The sequence below is a fragment of the Sturnus vulgaris genome, chromosome 4 (assembly GCF_052056855.1).
Source record: "Sturnus vulgaris isolate bStuVul1 chromosome 4, bStuVul1.hap1, whole genome shotgun sequence".
Lineage (NCBI taxonomy): Eukaryota > Metazoa > Chordata > Aves > Passeriformes > Sturnidae > Sturnus > Sturnus vulgaris.
Genome location: NC_142246.1, coordinates 73,184,850 through 73,207,511, shown reverse-complemented (window position 1 = coordinate 73,207,511; position 22,662 = coordinate 73,184,850). Strand labels below are relative to the sequence as shown.

Sequence of the window (22,662 nt, the reverse complement as noted above, 5' to 3'; positions counted from 1 at the left end):
GCTCCTTGCTCCAAGAAAGACACAGAGGGGCTGGAAGATGTGCAGGGAAGGGAATGGATCTGGAGCACAGGTCTGGTGAGGAGCAGCTGGGGGGGGCTCAGCCTGGAAAAAAGGAGGTTCAGAGGGGACCTTACTGATCCCTACAAGGCCATGACAGGAGGTCAGAGGGACGTGGGGATCAGTCCCTTCTCTGAGGAAACAAGTGTAAATGGCCTCAAGTTGTACCAGGGGATGTTTACATTGGATTTTAGGGGAAATTTCTTCAGTGAAGCAGTGGGCAGTCATGGAAACAGGCTGCCCAGTACAGTGGTGGAGTCCCCATCCCGGAGAGGTTTAAAAGCCATGTGGATGTGGCACCTGGGGACGTGGGTTAGTGGTGGCCTTGGCAATGCTGGGTTGATGGCTGGACTCGATGATCTTGAAGGGTTTTTCCACCCTGAAGGATTCCATGGTTCTGTAATCCTTTAAGACTTTTGGGAGGCTCCTGATGTGTTAACACTCAAGTGTTAAGGTGTGACAAAATTCCTCTATGAGCATCAGGGGCTTGGAGTTCAGGAGGAGCAGAGTTACATTAGCTGGGTATTTGGCATTGCTGCCACATGTGGAGGAACATTAATCTGATTTTTCACTGTTCATTTGTGCTGAGGTATGGGGGGCATGCACAAGGATGGAGGAGATCCTGAAGAGAGTCATGATTCCTCATTACAAAGGACTCTGCATCAGTTCTCCCAGGGAAAGTTAAGGGGTAATTTGTAGAATGCTACAGAGGGAACAGGAATTATTATAAATAAACCTCTGCTACCCATAAGAAAATGGAGTAGCCAGAAAATGAAAGCTAGATAAATTCAGTTTAGGAACTAGGTAGACTTTTACTGTGAAGATTGGAAATCATTGGAACAGTTTCCTGAGGTGTGCTATGAATTACTCTGTATCACTAGAAATCTTTAAATCATAGTTGGCTTTTTTTTTTTCTCCCTGAAAGTTACACTTTGCTTAAATTGCAGCTTTTGGACCAGAGTCAAGAAATTCATTTATTCAGCTGAGTCAGCCAGCACAGGCTCCCTTGCATTACAAAGCAGGCTTGGCTCCGTTTTGGGGTGGAATCTGTGCAGGGTTGGTGGCACAGGGACAGCGTTGTGGGCAAGGTGGAGTGTTCACCTCCCCTGCTTTGTCATGTGCCACCAAAGGGGAGGCTGAGGGAATTTTGTCTTGCTCCACTGATACTCACTGTGTGTGAGGGGAAGGTTAATCCTGGGACAGGAGTGGGCTTATCCATAACTGCCTGCTGCTTTATTCCTTGCTCTGGGAAAAGGGAAAGGAAGGAGGAAAAGGAGCCCTTGCCACCTGCTGGTAACATGCAGCTGATTTACATCCTCTCCCCCTGGGTCTTGTTCTCCACTGGCTGGGGTGAGTGGCCAAATGAATGCTGAGGAGTTATGATGGCATAAAAGTGATGGGAGACTGGAATTATGGAGGTCATAAGCTTGTTCCACATTAGAAAGCCAGCTTGCAGGAACAAGCTGTGCAGTGTCCTGGCTCCTGGGAGGATTAATTACAGATGGTGGCTGTGGCAGCTAAATCGAGTACCTCTGATGTTGTGTAAACTTCATTAAACAAATGCTGTAGCAGGGCTGTAATCTGTGAGAAATGGGATAGGATGGTGAGGGTAGAAAAGGAAAAATAGTCTGCAGGAAGTTTAAAAAAAAGAATCCTCAGTGTCTAAATCCACTGAAGCAATTTCTTCCACCTCTTGTGCTTTAATGGTAGAATTTTAAACCACAAGCTTTACAACTTATTATTTGGTAAAGCCTCAGTAGCTTGAATTAACAACAACTTTCTGCTAATGCCTTGCTGAATTCCTCTCAGTCAGCAAATCCTGGTTTATCTGATATGCTCAATCCTTCCTGATATTCTGCCACCACGTGCATTTGGCCATTTCTTTTTTTACACGTGGAAATGGCAGAGGAAGAAGCACAGACAGCCAGCTTTGATGGTGGCCACTGTGGTTAAATGACTGATGGGGTGCAATAGGAGCACTCAGTTCCAACTTGGGCTGCAGGTTTGTGTTTTCATCTGAAAGCTGAGAGCTCCTGGGTGTTGATATAATATCCTAGGCAAGGTTATTTGATTTCAAGTGCAAGAAACGTGAGTTCACCCAGCTGTCACCTGTGAGGGTGTTGTTTCATTCTGTGCCCAATGGCAAAGCACAAAGGGGTGCTCACATTTCCCCTGCCTCGCTCAGAGGAGATCAGGGGAAGGTGAATGAATCTGTGCTGGCTTAGCCAGTGACATCTGCCCAGCACAAAGTGCCATGAACGGCAGCTCCAGGGCTGGCAATCAGGCCATGAAGGAGGAGTGCTCTGGGGGAGGAGTTCAGCACAGGGGCCACGGTGGGATTAATTCATCTGCAACTTGGAATTTCACCCTTAACAACTCTGCTCTTGATGTGGTGAGCAATTGAAAGGTCAGTTAAATCAACGGAGCTTTTCCAGACAGGGACATTTAACTGAGGAGGAAAAGCCAAGAGTCTACTTGAAAGCACTGTTGTTGGCCAGTGAAAAAGTTTTTGTGCTTGTTTAGTTCAGTTTGTTTGACTTTGGATAGTTGGGCTGTGTTAGACATTTGTCACTACAGACACTCTGTGTCATCCTTTGCCTGGCTGAAGAATAAAGTGGATAGCAGCTTGTCCTTAAAGAAACTACAGGAGATCTAATACCCGAAGGAGTTACTTTTAAGATTATTATTTTCTCTCAAAATTATTTTCCTTGCTGTCTCTGCATCCTCTCCCAAATCCTTGTCTATGGATGGGTGCTTCAAGGTGACTTGTGTAGCCCTTTCAAGATCAGGAGCCTAAAGTTAGGCTGTGGATTTAGGGATCCTGACTGGTTTGATTCTTTTCCTCTGCTGTTTTAGTTGTATGGTGGCTCCACAAGACTTGTGAATGGTCAGGTGAACACTGGATTTTTGGAGAGGAACTCAGGAGCTTGACTTACCTCAGCTGCTTTGGAAAATGCTGACTTTTGAAAATGTCATCTTTCTCTTGCAGCTTAGGAGGGCTTAAAAAGAAACCAGTCTTGCCCAGTGTCTCTTTGATGCAGAAAAGGTTGTACCATTTAAATAAAGGCAAATTTCAAGCAGTGAAATTATTTCAGCTTTTATGCTGGCATTAAGTCAGTTTTGGGTTTGAAGTGCATTTTGAAGTCTTCTTTAAGGAGTCCAGGACTAGAAGCCTGGCCCTGCACTGCCCTGAGGGTAAGTGTTCAGAGGAATTGCTTTTGTTTGCCTGTAGTTTAGATGCAGCTGAAGAGAAATATTTTGGCCTTTGGACTTCATCAGATAACACAGCACAGGCTCTGTGATCAGTGGGAACAGCACACTTCTTAGGGGAAGTGCTGCAATTTTTACAATTTGTCATAAAATGCTGCAAAATTCCTTTTCCTTTTCCTTCCAAAGCTGTTCTGCTAAAGGGAATCCTCATTCCTTCTCTAAAGCTGCTTCTTGCAGTGGTTGCTCAGGAAGTGCACGTGTGTTTTGTGCTGTGTGTGTGATGAATCCTGAGGAGTTGGACAGAGCTGATGGGTGCACTGTCAATGGCATCTCTGTTAGCTCGTTTTTCAGAGAGCAGGGATGTGCCTTTCCTCAAACTGGGAGTTGGGCAAGCAGCCAGTCAGGTACCAAAAAGAATAAAATCCTACAAAAGTCCAGACCTAGCCAAATTACACAGGACTTTGAATCCTGGAGCCGTAATGATGGAAAGGTCTTAATTGCATTTTTTTTTTTTTTGAAGAATCATGTCCAATTCTGACAGTCCAGAAGTCCACATGGATGGGGGGAAGAAGGACTGGTAGATCCATATGTGCAGAAATTTAGTCATTTCATTTCTCTACCTAAAATGAGGGGAAATTGGAATCAAAAGCTAGTTTAGGGACAGGTAACACCTGTACATTTCTATTTACCAAAGCATTTATTTTGTGTGTGAGATCTGTGTCAAACCTAGGATGCCTTGAAAAAGAAGATTGCTGAAGAAATCTTGGCTTTATGATTGTCTATTGAACCCCATTTCCTCCCTGTTGTTTGGATTTATCTGTATCACTGTGAGTTGTGCTTGCTCAGGAAAGGTGTTTTCCAAGAAGAGCATTTTCTTTTATTGAGGATAATTAGTTGATTTCTTTCTCCTTGAGGCGTCTGTAAATATATATATATGTATTTTTAAACCATTATTTTTTACATCTTTTTAGCCCTATCGTGGTGCACTGATGGGAAGTGTAAAAAACCCTATAAATCATGGATCCTCTGGGAGGATTCCCAAAAAATCTCATGTCAGCACAGTTGGGTGCTTTGGAGCCAAGTCTTGTGGTTTTTTTCTCTCTTTAAAAAGACTAAAGTAGCTTTTCTGGCCTTCTGGGTAAACCTCGTCCTAATTTGCATCCTTCTCACCTGCCTTGGTCTACGTGAAGCTCCAAAACGCCTCTAATTAGGGGAAACGCGGAAATGAAAAGCAATTAAAAAAAGAGTTATTTCTAAGGAGGTTTTGACAGCCGAGCTCCCAGGAAGGGGCACGGGGAGCAGTGACTGGCAGGGTTTGATGGATCTGCTCAGCCACTGGAACACCTTCTGCTGCCTTGGGCAACACTGCAATTACTGCTGCCTCCGCTTTAGTTTTTTTTTTTTTTTGCCAGCTCTGCCTGGAGGGATGCAGGAGAAAGCAGCCTGGGAGTCACTGGAGATGCCAGCAGGCACTGCACACAGCATTTTCACTGCTACTGTGCTCCTCACACGGGGCTTGGCTGCCTTCAGTTGGAGCAGCTATGGGGTGGCAAGGAGAGGAAGAGGGGAGAGGAAGGCTGTGCTTGTTCGAGTGCCTGTAAAATGCTGAGCACACAGAGATGGGGTAATTGAGACAAGGCACGTGTTTATACAAGGGCATTGCTAGGAGCGGAGTTGGGCTTGCCTGGGGGGAGAGGATGAAATGAGACCGGAGACTTGTTCGGTTTTGTTTATCTGCAGGAGGATCAAAGCAGGCCAAGGGACAGCTTTGATGAGGGGTCACACGTGGGTTTTGTTAAGTGCAGGGTTTGGTTTTGATTCATTAACTGGGTGCAGAGGGAGGAGACCTTGCCTGGACCAACAGCAGCAGGAAGAATTGTTTTGCTGGGAGAAGAAGAGAATGGAAGAGTGCAGGAAGGGTGGGTTTCTGCTGACCTTGTTGGACTGCAGTGTTTGAGCAGTGAGGAGCTTTATTTCTGGATTAGCCAGTGGCAGATACTAAAATGGCCTTCAGAAGGACACCTGTCTGCCTTTAGTTGGTCCCTTCTAAAGAATTTACTGTGGAGCACCTCCTCTTACTCCTTTTTACAGTGTTGCTCTCAGGGTTTTTCTGATTTTGCTCACTGTTACAAATTCCCTCTGAACTAACAGCTCGAGGATGAGTTTCAGTGTGGCCCCCTGCCTGTGCCAGGGTTCTCAAGTTGTCAGCAAATGTTCCTGGCTCCTACAGACAGAGATTTTGGAGAGATCAAGCAAGTTGTGTTACACTACACTAGCAAATTATCGGTGCTGAACGCTTGTCTTTAAAAAATTGCTAACAATGGGCACATCACAGCCAAAATTTCCACAAGTTTTGGCTGCTCCTGGTTGTCTGATCAAAGTGCTTTGGGGAGATCAAAGATCACTCCACCCTCTTAAGATTTCATTGGGGATTGTCTCTTGGGCTGGAATTGCCATTGAAGGGGACATTTATATCCTGAAGTGATTGAGACCTGTGGCTGTGCAGGGGAGAGCTGACACTGCCAGCTCGTTTTGTGAAGGTCACCAGGCAGGAGTGGCCATCATTCATTAACACCTTTCTCAAACAGAAGGGGAAAGCTCTGCTTTTCTGCCACTTTTTCCTGAGACGTTCCCTGTTCTCTCCTTCCTTGGAATTTGTGCAATTTGCTGTTCCATTGGAACAGTGGACAATGTATGAATATTGTGTGTGACAGGCTGCTCCTCCTAGGACTTCCATCTTGCATAAATCACTTCTCTTCTGCCTCTCTATAAAATTTAAATGACATCTGGAAGGAAGGGACTTGCCAGCCCCATCCATCTGAAATATTTAGGTTGTTTTACATTACACTGGTATTGCTCAAATGAAAATCTCAGCCTTTGGGATGGGACTTGTGACCACCTAAAAATTAGGGCATAGCATCCACAGGAGACATTTTGGAGAGAAAATGTGATATTATTTCTTAGCCTAAGGGTGTGTGAGCTTTGGATTTTCTTGTGGTGTCACACTGGCTGCTGTGTCTCTTCATTGAGAGCAATAATTGCTTGCAGTCTTTGGTTTTTGAGTTAGCAAAACTGGCAGGCTTGGGTCTGCTTTACATTCTGGTCCATGAAGAAATTGTCCATTGTCTAAAGTGATTTTCCTTTGAACTGTTAGGTCTTGGAAACAAATGTTTTTGTGAGACGAGGTGGTTCACTGGAATATTTCACCCTGCTTTTCCTCAGAGGTATTTCAAAGCAGCAATAAAATGTCATCTCCTTTCAGAGTCTCTTTACCTTCTGGGCAGGTTTAAAAACTTAAATATTGAAAGATAAGTAGGCTTTGCCATCTGAAAATTGCGAAGAGATTTCAACGATGAGATGGCAACACAATGGCAAAATTTAGATTTTTCTTTTGTCACAGTGGTGAAGTTTTGGAAGGTTATGGCAGTTAGCAGAGCCAACTCCCAGAACAAGGAAGGAAAGGTAAATATGTGAAATGGGCTGAGTATGAAGAATGTAATGTGAGAAATGGAAAAATATCAGGGGAGACGAAAGGAGAAATGACAGGAGAGAAGGACATTGTAGGAAGATGTGGGGAATGCTTCCCTCCCCCATAGTGAAAGCATTTTGAAATAACTCCTGACACTCAGGATTTTTTGAAGGCACTTTGTGTTCTCCCAAAGCAGCCCCTTGCTGGGGTGGGGATTTCAGTGTGCTGCTCTGAGTGCACGTAGCAGGAGGCTGGATTAACATTCCCAGCAGGCTCTGGCCTTTGGATTGGGTCTCTGTGATCTTTTCTGATCCCCTGCGATGGGGTGGGAGCCGTGTGCTGATGGTTCCGAGCAGCTGATGTTGCTGGAGGGGAATATTGGAAGTACAATTCCTTTTTCTTTCTTCTGGCCACAGCTTGGAGCTCCAGCAAGGAGCCTGGGCTCCTGTCTGCTGTCCCTCTGCCTCACGTGTTCCTGCTTTTTGCTCTCGAGGCCAGAGGTGTTCACAAACCCCCAAATCATTTTCCTGGCATCCTGGATGACGTTTTCCTTGCAGACCCAAGGTGGAAATGCAGCTGTCATTATGTCAGGATAAGCTTGTGACAAAAGCTCAAGTGGGGAAGCTAATCCTCTTCCCTGAGAGGAGAAGTCTCTTTTGTTACAAACCTCTGTTTTTCCAGTGCAAATGATGGGGTGGGGAGGGTGGGGTGGACACGACAGGACTTGTGCAGTAGCTCGTGGGCACTTCAGTCCCGGTGTGCTCTGTCTGCAGACGTGGGAGTGGTGCCCAGGTTAATCATCCGGGGAAGGGTAGGAGAAAAATCCATGTGTTGGCTTCTTTTCAAGTCAAGCGTGCTGCGAGCTAGGCTCCGAAATTCCTGCCTCTCTCTCTCCCTCATCATGGAGCAGGAAAGTTCTGCAGATTAATAAGGGGTTAAGCAATTATTTTTCTGCCTTTGTACATCCTCATTTCCAAGAACAGTGTGTCTTGGCTGTCTCAATATCTCAGCCTGGTGGGAGCTGGTGTGGGCTGGGGGATTTGGGATTTCCCTGGAGCAATCTGCTTTTGCAGAGAGAGCCTGGCTGGCTCGAGGCTTTCATCAAACATCTTTCATTGAAGGTGAGGAGAAGCTGGAGGATTTTTAGTGTGCTGTGTTATAAAGAGTTGCAGGCTTGCTTTCCTCTTTGTTTTTAGGAGTCTCCCCTCAGTGTGAAGCTCTCTGGGGTGTGTTTGGAGGAGAGGATGCTGGATGGCTGCAATTCCCACTGGATTTAGCTGCTGTTTTAGCAGGCTTGTCCTGGAAGGTGATAATGCAGCCTCTTCCCACTCATCTGTCACTGCTCATCCTCTGTTCAACATTTCCTTGTGCAAGGACTGTTGTGTATCCCTAGAAATAGGAGACAGTCATAAATGACATAACTGAGCTAAAGCTCAGCCTTTTCCAGCCCCCTGCCATGGGCAGGGACACCTTCCTCTAGTCCAGGCTGCTCTGAGCCTCATCCAGCCTGCCTTGGAACACTTGCAGGGGTGAGGCAGGCACAGCTGGAGTTCAGGTCCCAGAACATGAAGGTTGGATTCCTAGCAGCACTTCAACAGCTGTCAGGTGGATTTAAAGTGCAATATTTACTGCACTGGAGAAAAGAGCACTGAAAAGTCTTCATGTTCCCCAGCTCCTGAAAAATGGGCTGTCTCACCAGGACTGCACATGATGGCAGTTTCTTTGCAGAGCCTGAAACAACATTCCTCACGGCCCTGAGTGGGAAACATCGGGCCCAAGGTGAAGGCTGTGATGTGGGGAGTGCTGTCCTCTGGCTTGGTGCAGTGCAGGAGCTGTGGCTGATCCAGGCACCACTGACCCAGGCAGTCACAGTTGTTTCCCTGCAGGCAGGAAGGGAGGGAGCCTGCCTGCCAACTTCTCTCTGCTGACCCACATTACTTTCCTTTTTTCCTTTTTAAGATAAAAGTAACTAAAGGTGCAGGGGAAGAATGTGGCCTCTGGAGGTCAAATCAAATGATGGATGCAGGTGTTTGGAAAAGCCATCCATCCACACTGCTGTGCACAGACCTCTGGGAAGTGTGCCAGTGCAGAGGAGTGGAGGAGCTGTGCAGGAAAGAAAGTTCATTCAGTAGTCTCAAATCTCCCAGTTTGGTGTTTTAATTTGCTGAGGGGAAAAAATCCAGAGTGTTTTTCTAAATCCCTTACCCTTTTGTGCTGCTGGTTTTGAAAGCATAGGGAATAACAGGTGGAGAGACACCTGAAAAGTGTTAGAAGTACTGAGCCTTGCTGCTGGGAATTCCCATCACCAAGATCTTCAGGAGAGATGGATGTACTGAAACCAGGATCCTGACTGGAGCTGCTCTAAGTACTTGGAGTTCTGGGCTTGTTCCTTTGTGCTTTGCTGCAATGTTCTTAGAAATGAGTCTTGTGCACCAAAGGAGATGACCCTGCTCTGGCTTTGGAGAGCTTCTTCCTTAGAGCTGAGTTGGTCCCTGCAATCAGACAGGTCCCACTCATCCCTGGTGAGGGATTTCTGTGGCTCTGGGAAGGTGCCAGGCTGGTGATGGCATCAGCTACATTCATGGCACGGTGAGGGTGGGCCAAGGAGAGTGTGGAATCATCTCTCAAGTTTTACAGTTGTGTTATGGGGGAGCCTCTCCCTCTCCATCCTGCACTTTTCATTCCTAACCCATTCAGTAGACAGGGATGTGCCCTCAGGAGTGTTTCCTAAATTTCTGCGTTCTTCAGGGAAGCTGTGAATCGTTCAGGGTGCAGCCAAGCCCTCAAGTATGGGACTCTTCTACTTTGAGACATTCTCAAAGTCGATGCAGATGAAGAAAAACTAAAAACCTTAGGATCCTGCAGGAACCTGGAGTGAAAAGCTTTGTGAGATGCTTCTTAAACCGTGTAGAAACTACATGAACAAAATGTTGGAAAATGGGATTTCCTTCTTTGAGGAGAAAAAAAAAAAAGAAAATACCTAAACTGCATAATGGTTAATCTGTTTCACATCATCTTCAAGAAGGAAGAGAAGGAGATTGCAAGGAAGAGTTCTGCCATATCACAGTGTCATGATTAAATTTGTAATGAGGCAGCAATTATTTCTAACCAAGCGTGAAGTAGCCTGACAGGAATTGGCTCCCACCATGGCAGTGAGCAATCTTCAGCCTGGCAAATATCCATGGCATGGGGAGGGATGTGAGCAGAGCTCCCTGTTCCTCCTCTGCCTCTGAATCCTCGTGCCTGAGGCTTCGTGTATGCCAGGGATGTGCTTGGAAAAACACATTACCAAGCACTCATACAGGCTTATTAAAGGAGAAGAATTAAAATACTTCACAAAAGCACGTTCTCAGGTGTTATTTACTGTAATACCCAGCCCATTCTTGCTGCCTGAGGATGGAGGGAAGATGCATTTTCTTCCTCAGCCTGAACTGAAGGGATGCATAAGCTTTGCTTCTGCTAAATATTTCATGGAGCAGCTTCTGTAGATGAAGACATCACTACAGTGAAGGAGTCAAGTACTTTGATATAAAACTGTCCCTTTTTTAAACGATGAGCATTGGAGAGATTTAGGAACCCCCCCAGTCTGTTTTCAGGAGTCTAAATAAGTGCTTCTGCATGTGCTCCCTCTTAGCCTTGCTGCTCCAGCCCCCATTACGGGCTTGCTGTGCAAATTGTTCTGAGCTTTTACCACAGATTTATTCTCAGAGGTGTTAAATACCGAGAAGGGGGTGAGAGACAGAAATTCACGTGCAGGAGCTGCAGAGGTTGTGGCAATCTTTGTCCCTGAGCTTGCTTCTGCTGTGGACAGAAAAATTTTGTAAAATCGGTTTTTCTATAGAAGAGGAACTGTGGTAAAGAGAACAAATTGGAGAGATGCTCTAAGTATGGATCATGGTTATTTTCAGAGCAACTCCTGGCATCTCCCTGGCACTCTATTGGAAATCAGGTCACAGAGTCATGGTGTTGTGCATCGAAAAAATAAATAGACTTTAGATAGGATTACAGGGCTTTAATTTTAAATAAATATTTTTTTTTTTTGCCATGACCTTTCATGCAGTGCTTCTGACTAATGAAAGCAAAATGAACCGTTCCAGCATGGGCTCAGAGACACGTGCAATTTGTGTCCTGGTGAATGCTTCCACTTAGCAATGGATAATATGATTTATGTTTGACTGATGGCCAATCATGCTAATTAATAGACTGATACTTCTCCTGCTAAGGCCAACCCACGCCTTGTTTCTCTCTTCATCTTTTATCTGCCTCAGGGGAGGGAGTTTAAATGCCTCACAGAGCTGTTTCTTACACCTTCTTCTCTGAAAAGCAATGGTTTGTGATTGATCTCACCACCCTTCCCAGCCCTGGAGTTTCTTTTTCCTCCACTGCACCTTCTGGCCAAGGCTGCTTCCCTGTTGCTGTTATTCCACAGGTTTTGCCTCTTCTCCCTCAGTCTGCTCGCTGCTCTTGGACAGGATAAGCTTTTGTACCCCTGCCATTCCTTCTTTCACAGAGCAAGGGCTGATGAGCTGTAGTTCTCCTCAGTTGTTTGGTGTGATCTCGTTGTCGTTGTAAAAAAAAAAAATTCATCATTTTTAAAGCATGTGTGACCCAGCGAATGCCAAGGACTGTGCTGCTTCATTTCTTCCCTCCGTGCTGTCCCTCTTGATCCCAGTGAACTAGATCACACCTGACAATGCTGAAGCACACAAATACATGTATCATCTTTGCCCTTTTCAGGATTTTTTCAGCCTGATTTTTGTTCCTGTGTGCCAGAGTCAGTTAATGGAATCGTTTGTAACAGAAGGCAGCAAAGAGCCTGGTTGGAGTCAAGGACTGAGGTGTTAGCCACCTGCTGCTGCCATTATTTCCATTTGGACATAAGATTGTCACCTTGTTGAGTGTCAGCAGCTCCCAGTGAACCAGAGCAGTGCTGCAAACAATGCTGGAGGACACGAGGGCAGTCTGCACATTTCCTTATTCCGCAGGCTTTTCTTCAGTAATGAAACCTTTGTTCTTCAAGATTCATGGCTGTGCAGGCTCTTCTTTCCCTTTGCAAAGGAAGAGAGAATCACTTGATTAATCTGCTGTACAGAGAGCTGAGATGGAAGATAAGGACATAAAGGCTTGTGTTTTCTGGGAGCTGGATGGGAGGTGACTGTGCTTGGACCCACAGTGACAATAGTAGGATTTGAGGCATGGAATTCCTTGCTTTGAAAGGATCCTTCCTAAATATCCAACCTGGAAATGGAGATATCTCTATTTGCTGACATGGCTTGCACAATTGCTCTGGAGTGGATTGTTGCCTTCAAGAAGTAGAATTACAGTTATGTTTCACTTGGTGCAGAGCTTCTTAGGGCCCTGACTGGTACTGAAGGAAATTTCCTTTCTCTGCTGAATCAGCTGCAAGCATTTTCATGGCCTGATGGTTTTTTTGTTGTTGTTGTTGTTGTTGTTAAAAATGGGATAAAAGGCTTAGTCTGTCTTGTTCACTCTGCCCTGGCTTAGATGCAGTTGACATGGAAGCACTTGGCCCAGCATAACCTGCATTTTTAATTGAATTCCTTCATCCTGCTGGCAGTCTCACTTCATCATTCGACACATCTGTCACCTCCTGGAGGCTCTCCCAGGTTCAGGTTTTGGCCATGAGGACAGAACATCAGCTCCTTGGTGCTTTGCCATCGTTTCACCTGCATCCAGAGCATCCACACAGCAGAGATGGGCACCCCTGCTGCTCCAGAAATAGCCATTATATTGTAATGAGTGCTATCATTAAAGCTGTGATCTAGTTTAGATTAAATTAATCCCTTCCCTCCCTTCATTTCCACTGCTGTTCAAGCAAGCACACCGGGTTTGTCATGCATTAACAGTTTGATACCCATTCAGAAGTCATTTTTGGGGAGAGTGTTTGAAATTTCCCAACTGGCAGGTTAGCAGCTACTTGGGCAAAGGGGAGAAAAACCAGCAGGAGGGGACCCCAAATGTTATTCCTGGAGGCTGAGGAGAATTTCTGGTTTGTGCAGTTCATCAAAACACACAACTGGGCATGGAAAAATCTTCAGCATAAGAAAATGGGAGAAAATAGTTGTTTCTGCTGTCAGTCATTCACCATGTCCATTTATAGATGGATTTAATGTGAGGAGAAAGTTTCCAAGGAGGCTGCAGGTTGTTTTGGGTGAATCTAATAGTGACAAACTATTCTAGAAACGTTTCTAAAACTTAATGTCTTTTGGTTTGTCACTAACACTCATTGCTGCTCCCAAAATACTGACCTGTTGGTCTGAGCAAAGATCTCTGTGTGCTGATTTAAATCCTGGTTAGAACTGATGATTTGAAACCATAGTTTTCCTCCCTCTACCCCCTTTTCTCAGTGCATTTGATTCATTTGGGCCCTTTCCTGGTGACTGCTTCTGTGTCTGTGTGAAAGACAGGATGAAGATTACAGCAGCACCTAAGAATTCCAAGAATATCGTGGAATATCACATCCCTCAAATATCTTAGGACTACTGGGAAATGTTTTTTTTTTAAACTCTTGATTTTCACAAGGCTGCTACCACTGGTGAAGGACTTTGCCAGTTGGGAATGTAGCAGTCTATGGAACTATGAAAACAAAAAACCTTGTTTTAATTTATGTAAGTTCTTAATTCCCTGACTGGAAGGAGGGGAGAACTAGTTCCCAATTGCTGGAAGAGTGTGTTCACGTCGCTGTGTTGTTCATCAGGCCGTGCACTTGGCCTTTACTGCTGTGTAGTGTCCTTGGGCTGTAGCACTGAAGGTGTTTCCACTGACAGGAGCTGAATTTCCATTTGATTTCCGAGCCCAGTCGTTCCCGTGTTGTTCTCTGATTTCGGGCATGCCGGAACGAGCCCATTAAACCCCCCCCTGCCAAGGAGTTTCTGTTCTAGAGCAGCAAATACCAGATCTGAAAACGCACTGAGCACAGCAACAGCTCCCCATTGCCTGAGATAAAACATCAAATCCACACGGAATGGACGCTGGCAATCCTCGCTGTGTCTCTCAATGACTTTCATCTCCTCGTGGCTCCATTAATGGGTGTCCCCACGGACCTGCAGCGCTCTCAGCGCTTCCCCCTCGTTTGGGTTTCTCCTGCCAATTGCCTGGCATTGTGGAATAATTGGAGTGGAAATGACGAATGAAAAGCGGGGCTGCGGCGCTGCCAAGGCTCCTCGCCTGGCAGCCGCTGCCTGATGCTGGTAATTGTTACCAAAAGTGTAATTGCTCCGGGCTCTGCCTGCCATTTCAACAAAGCAGCCTGCAATTCCTCCTCTGAGACACCCGATCCCTGCTTTTTCTCAGCTGTCTCTGGCACAGGAACGGCTTGGGAGGTAAATCCCACCTGGCACGAGGATTTGGAGCTCCCTTGGGGTTTCTCCCCGTGGTGTGGGGTCCCTGCTCCCCAAAGCAGAGTCTGGCAGTCTGGGACAGAGCAGCCTCTTGGACAGTTTATCACAGAATTCCCGAATAGCTGGGGTTGGGAGGGAGCTCTGCACATCACCCAGTCCAGCCCCAGCCGAGGCAGGGTCACCTGGAGCAGGGGACACAGGACTGAGCCCAGGTGAGTTTGGTCCTTGGGCAGCTCACCCTCATGGGCAGAAGTTGTTCCTCATGTTGAGGAGGAACTCCTTGTGTTTTATTTCATGGCTGTTCTTTCTGTCCTCTCTCTGGGCACACCAAAAGTCTGGCACCGTCCTATTGGCACACCTTGGAAATATTTGTATGGATGGATGAGATTCCCTCTCAGTCTCCAAGCTAAGCAGGCCCAGCTCCCACAGTCTCTCCTCATGAGAGAGGTGTTCCAGACCCCTCCTCCTCATCATCATCATCATCATCAGGTGATTAGTGGGCTACAGGATAAGCAGCACCCCCTCCTGTTCGGTGTGACACCCCAAATCTGCAGTTCCAGCCCTGGCTGACACCAAGGCTGCAGCTGTGCTCTGCTGGCTTCACCCTGCTCAGCAATGGCAGCAATGCCACCACCCCAGTGATCGACTTGACAGGTCCTGGCTGCTGCAGGGGACACCCCAGCATGCAGTGACATTCTAGGCATGGCCTGGATATTTCCAGGAAGCCCTAAGAGCTGCAGAGGGGACACAAACCAGCTGTTGTCTGCTCCTTATTTCCCCAGAATAGCACACAGGCTCTTCTCTGGTGTGATGATATCCCATGCTAAGTGGCACCTGATGCAATTACTGAGGCTTTGCACATAGTAATAGCAGACTGGTTATTTATGATTTGTTGGGTGGGTTTGGGGTTTTTTTGTAGTTGTTGTTGGTTTGTTTTTTTTTTTCTGAGGTAGAGGAGGAACAAGTGCAGCTGTCTGAAGTTCTCATAGCCAGTTGAAAAAGCAGTGGTCCAAGAGATTTAGGTCTTTGTGTGCTCTGTTCATGTGACAGAGTGACAGCAGCAAGCAGGAGCACTCACAGCTGCTCTGGGCTCCCTTTGCTCCATGTCTGCTCTTTGTCTCTTTCACTTTTTCTTTGCTTTTACTGATTGTCGTGTTCTTGCCTCCTTCTTCTGTATTTTTCTCCCCTGCTTTTTCTTAAATCAACATCAGTATTCTCCAAACCCATCACATGCTCACACTGTGCCCCTGTGTCTCCAGTTTTCACTCATTTTGTCTTGGCTGGGTGTCTGCAGGCTGGAAAGGTTTGTGAGCATTTCTTGTTCTTTTGGCCTCTGTTCTGCAGACTGGCACCAAATTATGTAGATGTATCTATTCTTGCACCGTGTTGTTTTAAAATTCAGTTGAATCAAGTATCATTTCTACTTTTGATGTAGGGAAATCCAGGGAATTAATAAATTATAATGGCACTGCTTGGCATTTAAGGAGTGTTTTCCATCTTCAAAGCACTCTCTGCGTGGTATTTTATTATTTATACTGTTAATTACATTAATACTTGTCAGGAAAAAGCCCCTTAAGTTGTCACTGATAAAAATACAGTCTCAACAGGACTGGAATCCAGCACTTAGACTGCAGCAGATAATTTGTCCACTGAGGTGCAGAGCCTTGGAGAAGACATCAGGTGGATTTCCAGCAGTTCTTGAAGTGTGCACTGAAAAATCTTGCTTTATGTTTAGAACTGAATTGCCTGGGAGCTTTGAAGTGTCCTTGTACGTGCTGGGTGAGCACTAACAAAGCCCCACAACAGGACAGGTAGGTGGAATCCAGATTTTCCAACCTGGAATTCAGGTCTGCTGCCAGGAATCTTAAGCTAAATGCTGAATTATCCAAAGACCTGGATGCTGAGAGCCATGAAGTGCTTGGAAGATTCCAACAAATCAGGTGGTAGTTTCCTGACTGTTAACTAGATAATGAATTTTTTAAAACTCTGCAGAGAAGTGTTGGTTTTTGATCTGGTACCTGGCAAAAGGAATTTAGAAGCAGCTGATTTGAGCCCACAGACAGGAGCCAGCCTGCTTGGGCTGTGATAGAAACCAGGAGAGGAAGAAGGAGGAGTTTCCTTACCACAAACCCGAGCATTTAAGTCTCAAAATGTGAGTAAGGGTGGCTCTGTGCTGACCTTGTGCCGTGAGAGTCCTTTGGTTATTATTCCACTGTGGAAATTATTTTCTTTTTTTTTTTTTTTTTTTAATTTTAGTAAGCATGAGCTGTCAGAGGTGAAGGTTTGGGAGAGGCAGGAGATGGGGCACTAAGTGTGCCTGGTTAGCCCAGGCTGGCTTCCCTGCAGGAAGCTGCCAGAGCACTGCTGAAGCCAGTGGGATGTGTGTGTTAGCTAAAGCTTGGCACACACATCACTTAACCTTCATTTCTTCTCTAACTGCACCATAAATCTGCTGGCAGAGATGATGGCAGGGTTGCTGTTCTGCAGCCAGCTGTGCTCCTGAGCAGGAATTTCATCCCTCTCTGCCTTGCCCGAGGGGCTGGGCACCTTCTAAGGTCAGCATTGCCACGGGTATTCCATTAACAGAGCATCTCCCTAAATTTCTGATGCTGCTGGAGTGTTTGCAACGTGTGCATGACTTTTGGCACAGAGAGGAGCACAGTTTGATGTGGGAGAAATGCTTTTAGAAAGCAGGGGAGAGAAACAAGGAGTAATTTTAATTTTTTTTGCTATGTTTTTGGCTGTCCCACTATTTGCAGATGGACACTCTTGATCCAGCACCCCACAGAAGGGCCTGAACAAGTGGCCTGGTTTTTTTGGGATAATTTTTCTCTCATTAAGCAGCCTAATGGGCCTTTAAGGCACAGTTCAGTATTTTATCATTATGCTTAACAGTTTTAGTAGTTAGCTGTAAATGTGCTCATGGCAGTCAATTGTTAATCATCCTCCCTGGCTTCATTTGCCTAAATCGTACTTTGCACTGTGAGTAAATTGAAGTAAATCACTACATGGTGTAAATGAGCAGCGAGGTCTGGTCTCCTTGCAAATCCATTAAAAACGAGGCTCGATGGCTGCGATAGGGGCTGTCCATCCTGCCCAGGAAAACACCCTGTGTGGTGTCAGCTTAGCCCAGTGTTTGTCTATACAACAGGGAAGGGGATTGTGTAGCTGAAAACAGCATTTCAGAGCAGAAACTGATCCTCCTCTTCCCGTGTTCTTGCGGAGGCAGCGTGGGATCGTGACCTCAGCGTGGAGGGAATGGGAAGGGGTCAAGCACGGGTGGTTCAAACCCTTGTGAATTAGCTGTGGGTGTTCCACTTGGGTGCACTGATGGAGCAGTGGTGACAGCTGTTTCCAGCTGTGTCACACTCCCTGCTTGGCCGGAGTTTCCTGCGTGGTGCTTTGGGATAAACGTGCCCAGGTAGAGCCTGTTCATCCCTGGCCACGTGTCCGGGAGCGGGTTTGTCTCCGAGCCACCTCTGCTGCCTCAGCACTACCTGGGATCACTGTCCAGGCTGAACCTGGCTACAGGCAACTTTTCCAGCCGTGCTCTGCTCACCTGGGCTTCCTGGAGGTTGGATTCTCCTGCTGCTGGAGCTGATCGTTGACCTTGTCTTTGAGCTGCGTGTCAGAAGCTGCTGAGTGAGCAGTGCCAGCGTTGGGCCTGATAAAGTGTGTGGGAGGGAGGGGGCTCTGCTGCATTCTGTCTCTGTTTGAGACATCCTTGTGCTGCATGGGTCTCCTTCCCACCTTTATTTGCAGAATAACACGTTCTGGAAGGCAGATTCTTGCCAAGACTGCCGATGTCGGAGCAGCGTCGTCACCTGTGAGCCTACAGCCTGCAGAGCCCCTCAGTGTGACTTCCAGAAGGTAAGGGCTGAGTCCCTGTGGCTGCCCAGAGCCAGGCCCAGGCTCTGTGTCCTTGCACTCCTCCTTGGAGTGAAAACACGTGGTGTGTGAAGCCTTTGTCCCCTTCCCAGAGCCGGGTGTTGGAGCAGTTTGATCCCAAAGGAAGCCCCTGAACTGGGCTCGAACCTCCCAGCGTGAGCCCCAGCTTCCAATCCCCCTTCCTTTGGAGGTGGGGCTGGGACTCCCTGGAAGGTGCAGATGGGCACTTTCCACTCTGCTGAGCAACAACAGAGCTGAGATTGTCTGTCTTCCTGTTCCTTCTTCCTCGTGATGGTTGCTGAGCTTTCCTTGTCTCCTGGTCGTCTTTGTCTGGGTCTTCATTAATTGGCCATGGAATTGGTCTTGCATTAACATCTGGATTGCTGGGGTAGAGTGCACAAATAGCAGTGAAAATGAGTGTTTTAAGGAGGCTGTCAGTGTAATTATATGGCTTTGTGAAGCAGGTTAAAATGTTTCCCAATATGACAGCACTAATGAGGAAATAATTTTATTCTTACTGGTTTTCCCCGTTATTTTTGCTGTGTATTGATTAAAGCTAGACTTAACTAGTGGGAATTTTTGTGCTAAAGAAGAGGGAAATCAAGTGCTGTCATGGCACACCTAATAATGAGTGCACTAGATAAAATGATAAAAATCAGGTAAATGAAGAGGTGGCAACTTTAAAACTCATAAAGGGAAATAGGTTTATAGTGTGAAACCAAACTGTGTGACTCCTTGACATGGACAATCTTCAAGACAAAATGTTTAAGTGTTCCAAAAACATCTGGTCATTTAAACATTGAAAAGGATCACCGAGGATCTCAGAAGAAAAAAATTCTTTCATGCCTCAAGGCTGAACTTTCACTTCCATTTTAAAGACTCTGTTTGATGTCAGTTGTTTATTAGAATCTTGTTGGTTTTTTTTTTCAGGGAGAAGTTCTTCAAATAGCCTCCAATAAGTGCTGCCCTGAGTGTGCCTCCCGAGCCGAAGGATTTTGCCAGCACGAAGGACAGATCCACAGTGTGAGTGCTCTGTCCAGTTCCTCAGCAGGGACAATCCTTTCCTGCTTTTAGCTCCCTGTTTGTTTCAGCCAGTGGAGGATGCTGAGCTGGTGTGCAGGGGAAGGACAGATCACTGCATTTATATCCTGTCACTGTCAGATAGTGGAGTTGAGCAGGAATTTGGTGGGAGAGTTTGCAGAAAGGGAATGTGTCACTGAGCAATTGTGTGTCCTGCATGGCTTAATGGGAGAAATTTCCCCATTTGTTCCTTCCCTTTGCTGATTCTGTGGGTGACTGAGACAGTGCAGTGACATCAGAAAGAGAGCAAAGCACAGTGGAGTTGACATATTAGCTGTGCTCAGAGCAGGCTTTTCTCTCAGCAGCCCTCTCTGCTGCCAGAGATTGATTGCTGCTCTGCGACCTGCGTTCTGTATTCTGTAATCCTGAATTATTCAAGAAGCAGGTTCTGGGATGTGGTTTCACCTAGGGGGGCTGAAAGGCCAAAACAATCAGAATAAGTGTCTGGAGATGAGAAAAAAATCAAGATTCATGGGTAGTAGTTAATGAATCATGTCAAACAACAGGCAAATGTAGAAAAATGGCTTAACAGCAAACTCAAGTCCTATGTGTGGTCTCTTACAGACTTCTCTGTTTGACAAGAGGCAAGTCAGGTCCAAATCTCAAGAAATATGCTAAAATTTCCATATGTGGGCTGTACTCTCCACACCTGAGATGGATGTTGTAGCCCTCTGTTCCAGCATGAAGCTGGTACAAACTAAGGAAAAGCTGGAACAGGAGGGGTAGCACACCCATCCTCTTCTCATGTTTCTTTGTGCCTGTCATTTGGTGGTGCTGTGTTATATCATAATGCATTATGTTTCTTCTTGTGCTATTTCTGCATTTTCTGGTGCTGTTCTTTTGCTGCAGCTTTTGTCTTTTGGCTTTTTTTGAGCCTGGCATCCCCACAAGAAAGATATGGACATATTTATACCTACAATCCCAATTCCACTGTCACATGGCCAGAAAGCCACTTTTTATCAGTGCCAAATCTCATCCTTGGGTGAAGAGGCACTTGAAAAAGGGGCAGGGTTTATTTGCAGCCCTCACTGTGCTCTCTGTGCCCCTGTTGTGTTGTGTGCAGCACGGCACGGAATGGGCCAGCTCGGGATGTGTCCGGTGCTCCTGTGCCCACGGGAAGGTGACCTGCAGCCCCAGGACCTGCCCTGCCCTCACCTGTGCACAAGGGGAGCTGCAGGACACTGCCCAGGGCTCCTGCTGTCCCAAATGTGTGGGCCCTGGTGGTGAGTACTGTCTGCTTCCATTGGTCTCAGCTCAGAGCTTCCTTTTAGCCCCAAATCTGGAAAGCTTTTCTCTTCTGGTTCAGTTTTGTTGGGAGGACTCTGGAGTCAAGCCTGTCTCATAATTCCCTTTCTGTCCTGCTGCCATATTTACATTTTAATGGCTTCACCCAAGGGCCAGGAGGTGGGGACAAGCTTTAAGCACTGAGCAGATGTGCCTAATAGATCCTCATTTTGGAGATTAAAATTGGCAAAAACACCTCAGGTATTCCCTGTGCGAGTTCCAAAACTGCTTCTTCAGCTCTTGGATGCCTTTTCTTGTAGAGTCCCAGTGGGACAAGTGCATCCAGAGCTCTTAATTCACAAACCCCTTGGAAACTGGTGGAAATGTTACCCTCTCAACCTGCTTTGACAAACTGCACTTTTGAATGCTGAGATGCACAAAGGCTGTGTTTTAATCATGGGTGACAGAAAGGGATGAAAGGGCTTTGGAAAAGTAACTTGCCCCTTGTTTTCCTGTCCCTTAGAGCCTTGCTCCTTCGATGGCCACATGTTCCAGGATGGTGAGGGCTGGAGCCTGGGTCGGTGCTCCAGATGTGTCTGCAGGAATGGGACAGCTCAGTGCTCCACAGCTGCCTGCCAGCCTCTGCTCTGCAGCCAGGTCAGCACCCTCCAGCCTTCTAGGAAAGTTCCTCAACACCTCCTTTTCCCTGAGCTATGTGCCTTTCTCATGCTGGGGAATAAAGAAGCAAGCAAAGCTTCTGGGTGACAAGTGGGTGCTTTGGAAAAGAGGTGTTTATTTGACTGCAGAAATGGTGTGGAGTGATGGTGAAGCCTGTGTGTCTCTTCACTCCTACCTTCTTTCCCCAGCATTTTATTTTTATCATCCCTTTGCTGGTTAATTAGGCACAAATTCTGGCTAAAGAAACTGCTTTTTTTTTCTACTCAAAAAAATGGTCTGGAGTTGATCAGGAAATTGAGCAAAGGAATGAAAACACAAGCTTTATAATGGGGTTTATATTCACAAATTTCAGTGTTTGATTTGCAGGTCTTGTTACTTTCTGTTTTTTGTACAAGAACTCTAGAAATACATTTGAGAGCAGTGGATGAAATTCCCCTTTTGCCTTCACGAGTTCAGAAATACGAGGCAACTTGAACTGAAAGAAAAGTCTCAGAGCAGTGGTCCTTCCATGTGTTTGATGTTCAGAAAACAACAAAACTGGGAAGAGGAGTTAGGCAAGCTTGTAGTTTCAGTCCAGTTAGGAGAGCAGGGACATTGCTGTTTCCAAGGTCTTTGCTGTGGACAAGTGATGAGTTTTTAGCGTTTTTGCAGGGATCAACACAGCCAAAATCCTACAGGATTCTACACAGTGTTAACACAGGATTTGTACTGTTCACAGTACTCCAAACTCTGGGCAAATCACTCAATTTTTAGAATTTTTGTTACTGTGTTGAAAGTGCTGAAGGGTGTGACTGTACTCTTTGGATCTTTTTCATTGCACCCATTGTACCCTTGGTATTCTTTTGCAGCAGCATGCCTGGAACTGGCTTCCTGGAAATCCTTGTCTCTGACCTTCACTCTGTGTTTTAGGGAGTGCCATTTCCTAAGTATTTTTAGGTCTATTACCATGCTCCAGTGATGAATCCAGAAGCTCCCTGACTCAGAATTCTTCACTGAGAAAATCAAAAGCACAACTCATAAAGCTTTTTCTGTGCTGATGCTTTCCCAGATTTCTGTTACTGGACCAGATGTTTGTACAATTAACACTTTTTTTTTTTTTGATAGAAGAAACCCCACCTATTAGTGTGTACTAATTATATTTTGCTTTGTCCTGAGATATTCCATTAGTATTCATTTACTAAGTACTCTGGATTAGAACAAATTTATGCCTGTTTTAGATCCCTCCTTTCCCACTCCAAGTGGACTGGCATTACCTGCTGAGCCATTGCACTAATGTTTAATCAGCTAATCATTAGGATCTTATTTATGGAATCAGGAGTGACTGTGGTGTTGCTGTGATGTATTTGAGAGTAATTGGCTGGCAGCATCCAAGTTAATGCAGCAGAAAGCCAAATCTGATGGTGTTCCAGATATTTCCTACCAAGGACATTGCCAGGTGGAAGGGACTTTAGCAGGATATGCAAGGAGCCTGTTCTGATCTCAATCAATCCTAACATTTTCTTGCATGGGGCTTTATCTTTGCCCCTTCCTTAGTTCTCCACTCCATCAAAAGCCAAGACAAAAATTCTCCCAGGATTAAACTCTCACCTTCCATCTTTCAGATAATTTTGCTCTTCCCTAGGTACTGAGGGAGAAGAATGCCAAAAATTCCTGTTGCATGCCACCAAAATACACATAAAGGGTCTCTTAACTCTT

General features: G+C 46.0%; 1 protein-coding gene across 1 annotated transcript in view; it reads left to right on the top strand.

Annotated features, from left to right (window-relative positions):
* Positions 1-22,662, top strand: part of LOC106858298 (extracellular matrix organizing protein FRAS1-like) — a 42,501-nt gene that overhangs the window by 12,271 nt on the left and 7,568 nt on the right. The window contains exons 4-7 of the mRNA XM_088164431.1: positions 17,860-17,967; positions 18,916-19,008; positions 20,129-20,288; positions 20,813-20,946. Coding sequence (XP_088020557.1) covers positions 17,860-17,967; positions 18,916-19,008; positions 20,129-20,288; positions 20,813-20,946 — 495 coding nt within the window. The remainder of the gene's footprint in view (positions 1-17,859; positions 17,968-18,915; positions 19,009-20,128; positions 20,289-20,812; positions 20,947-22,662) is intronic.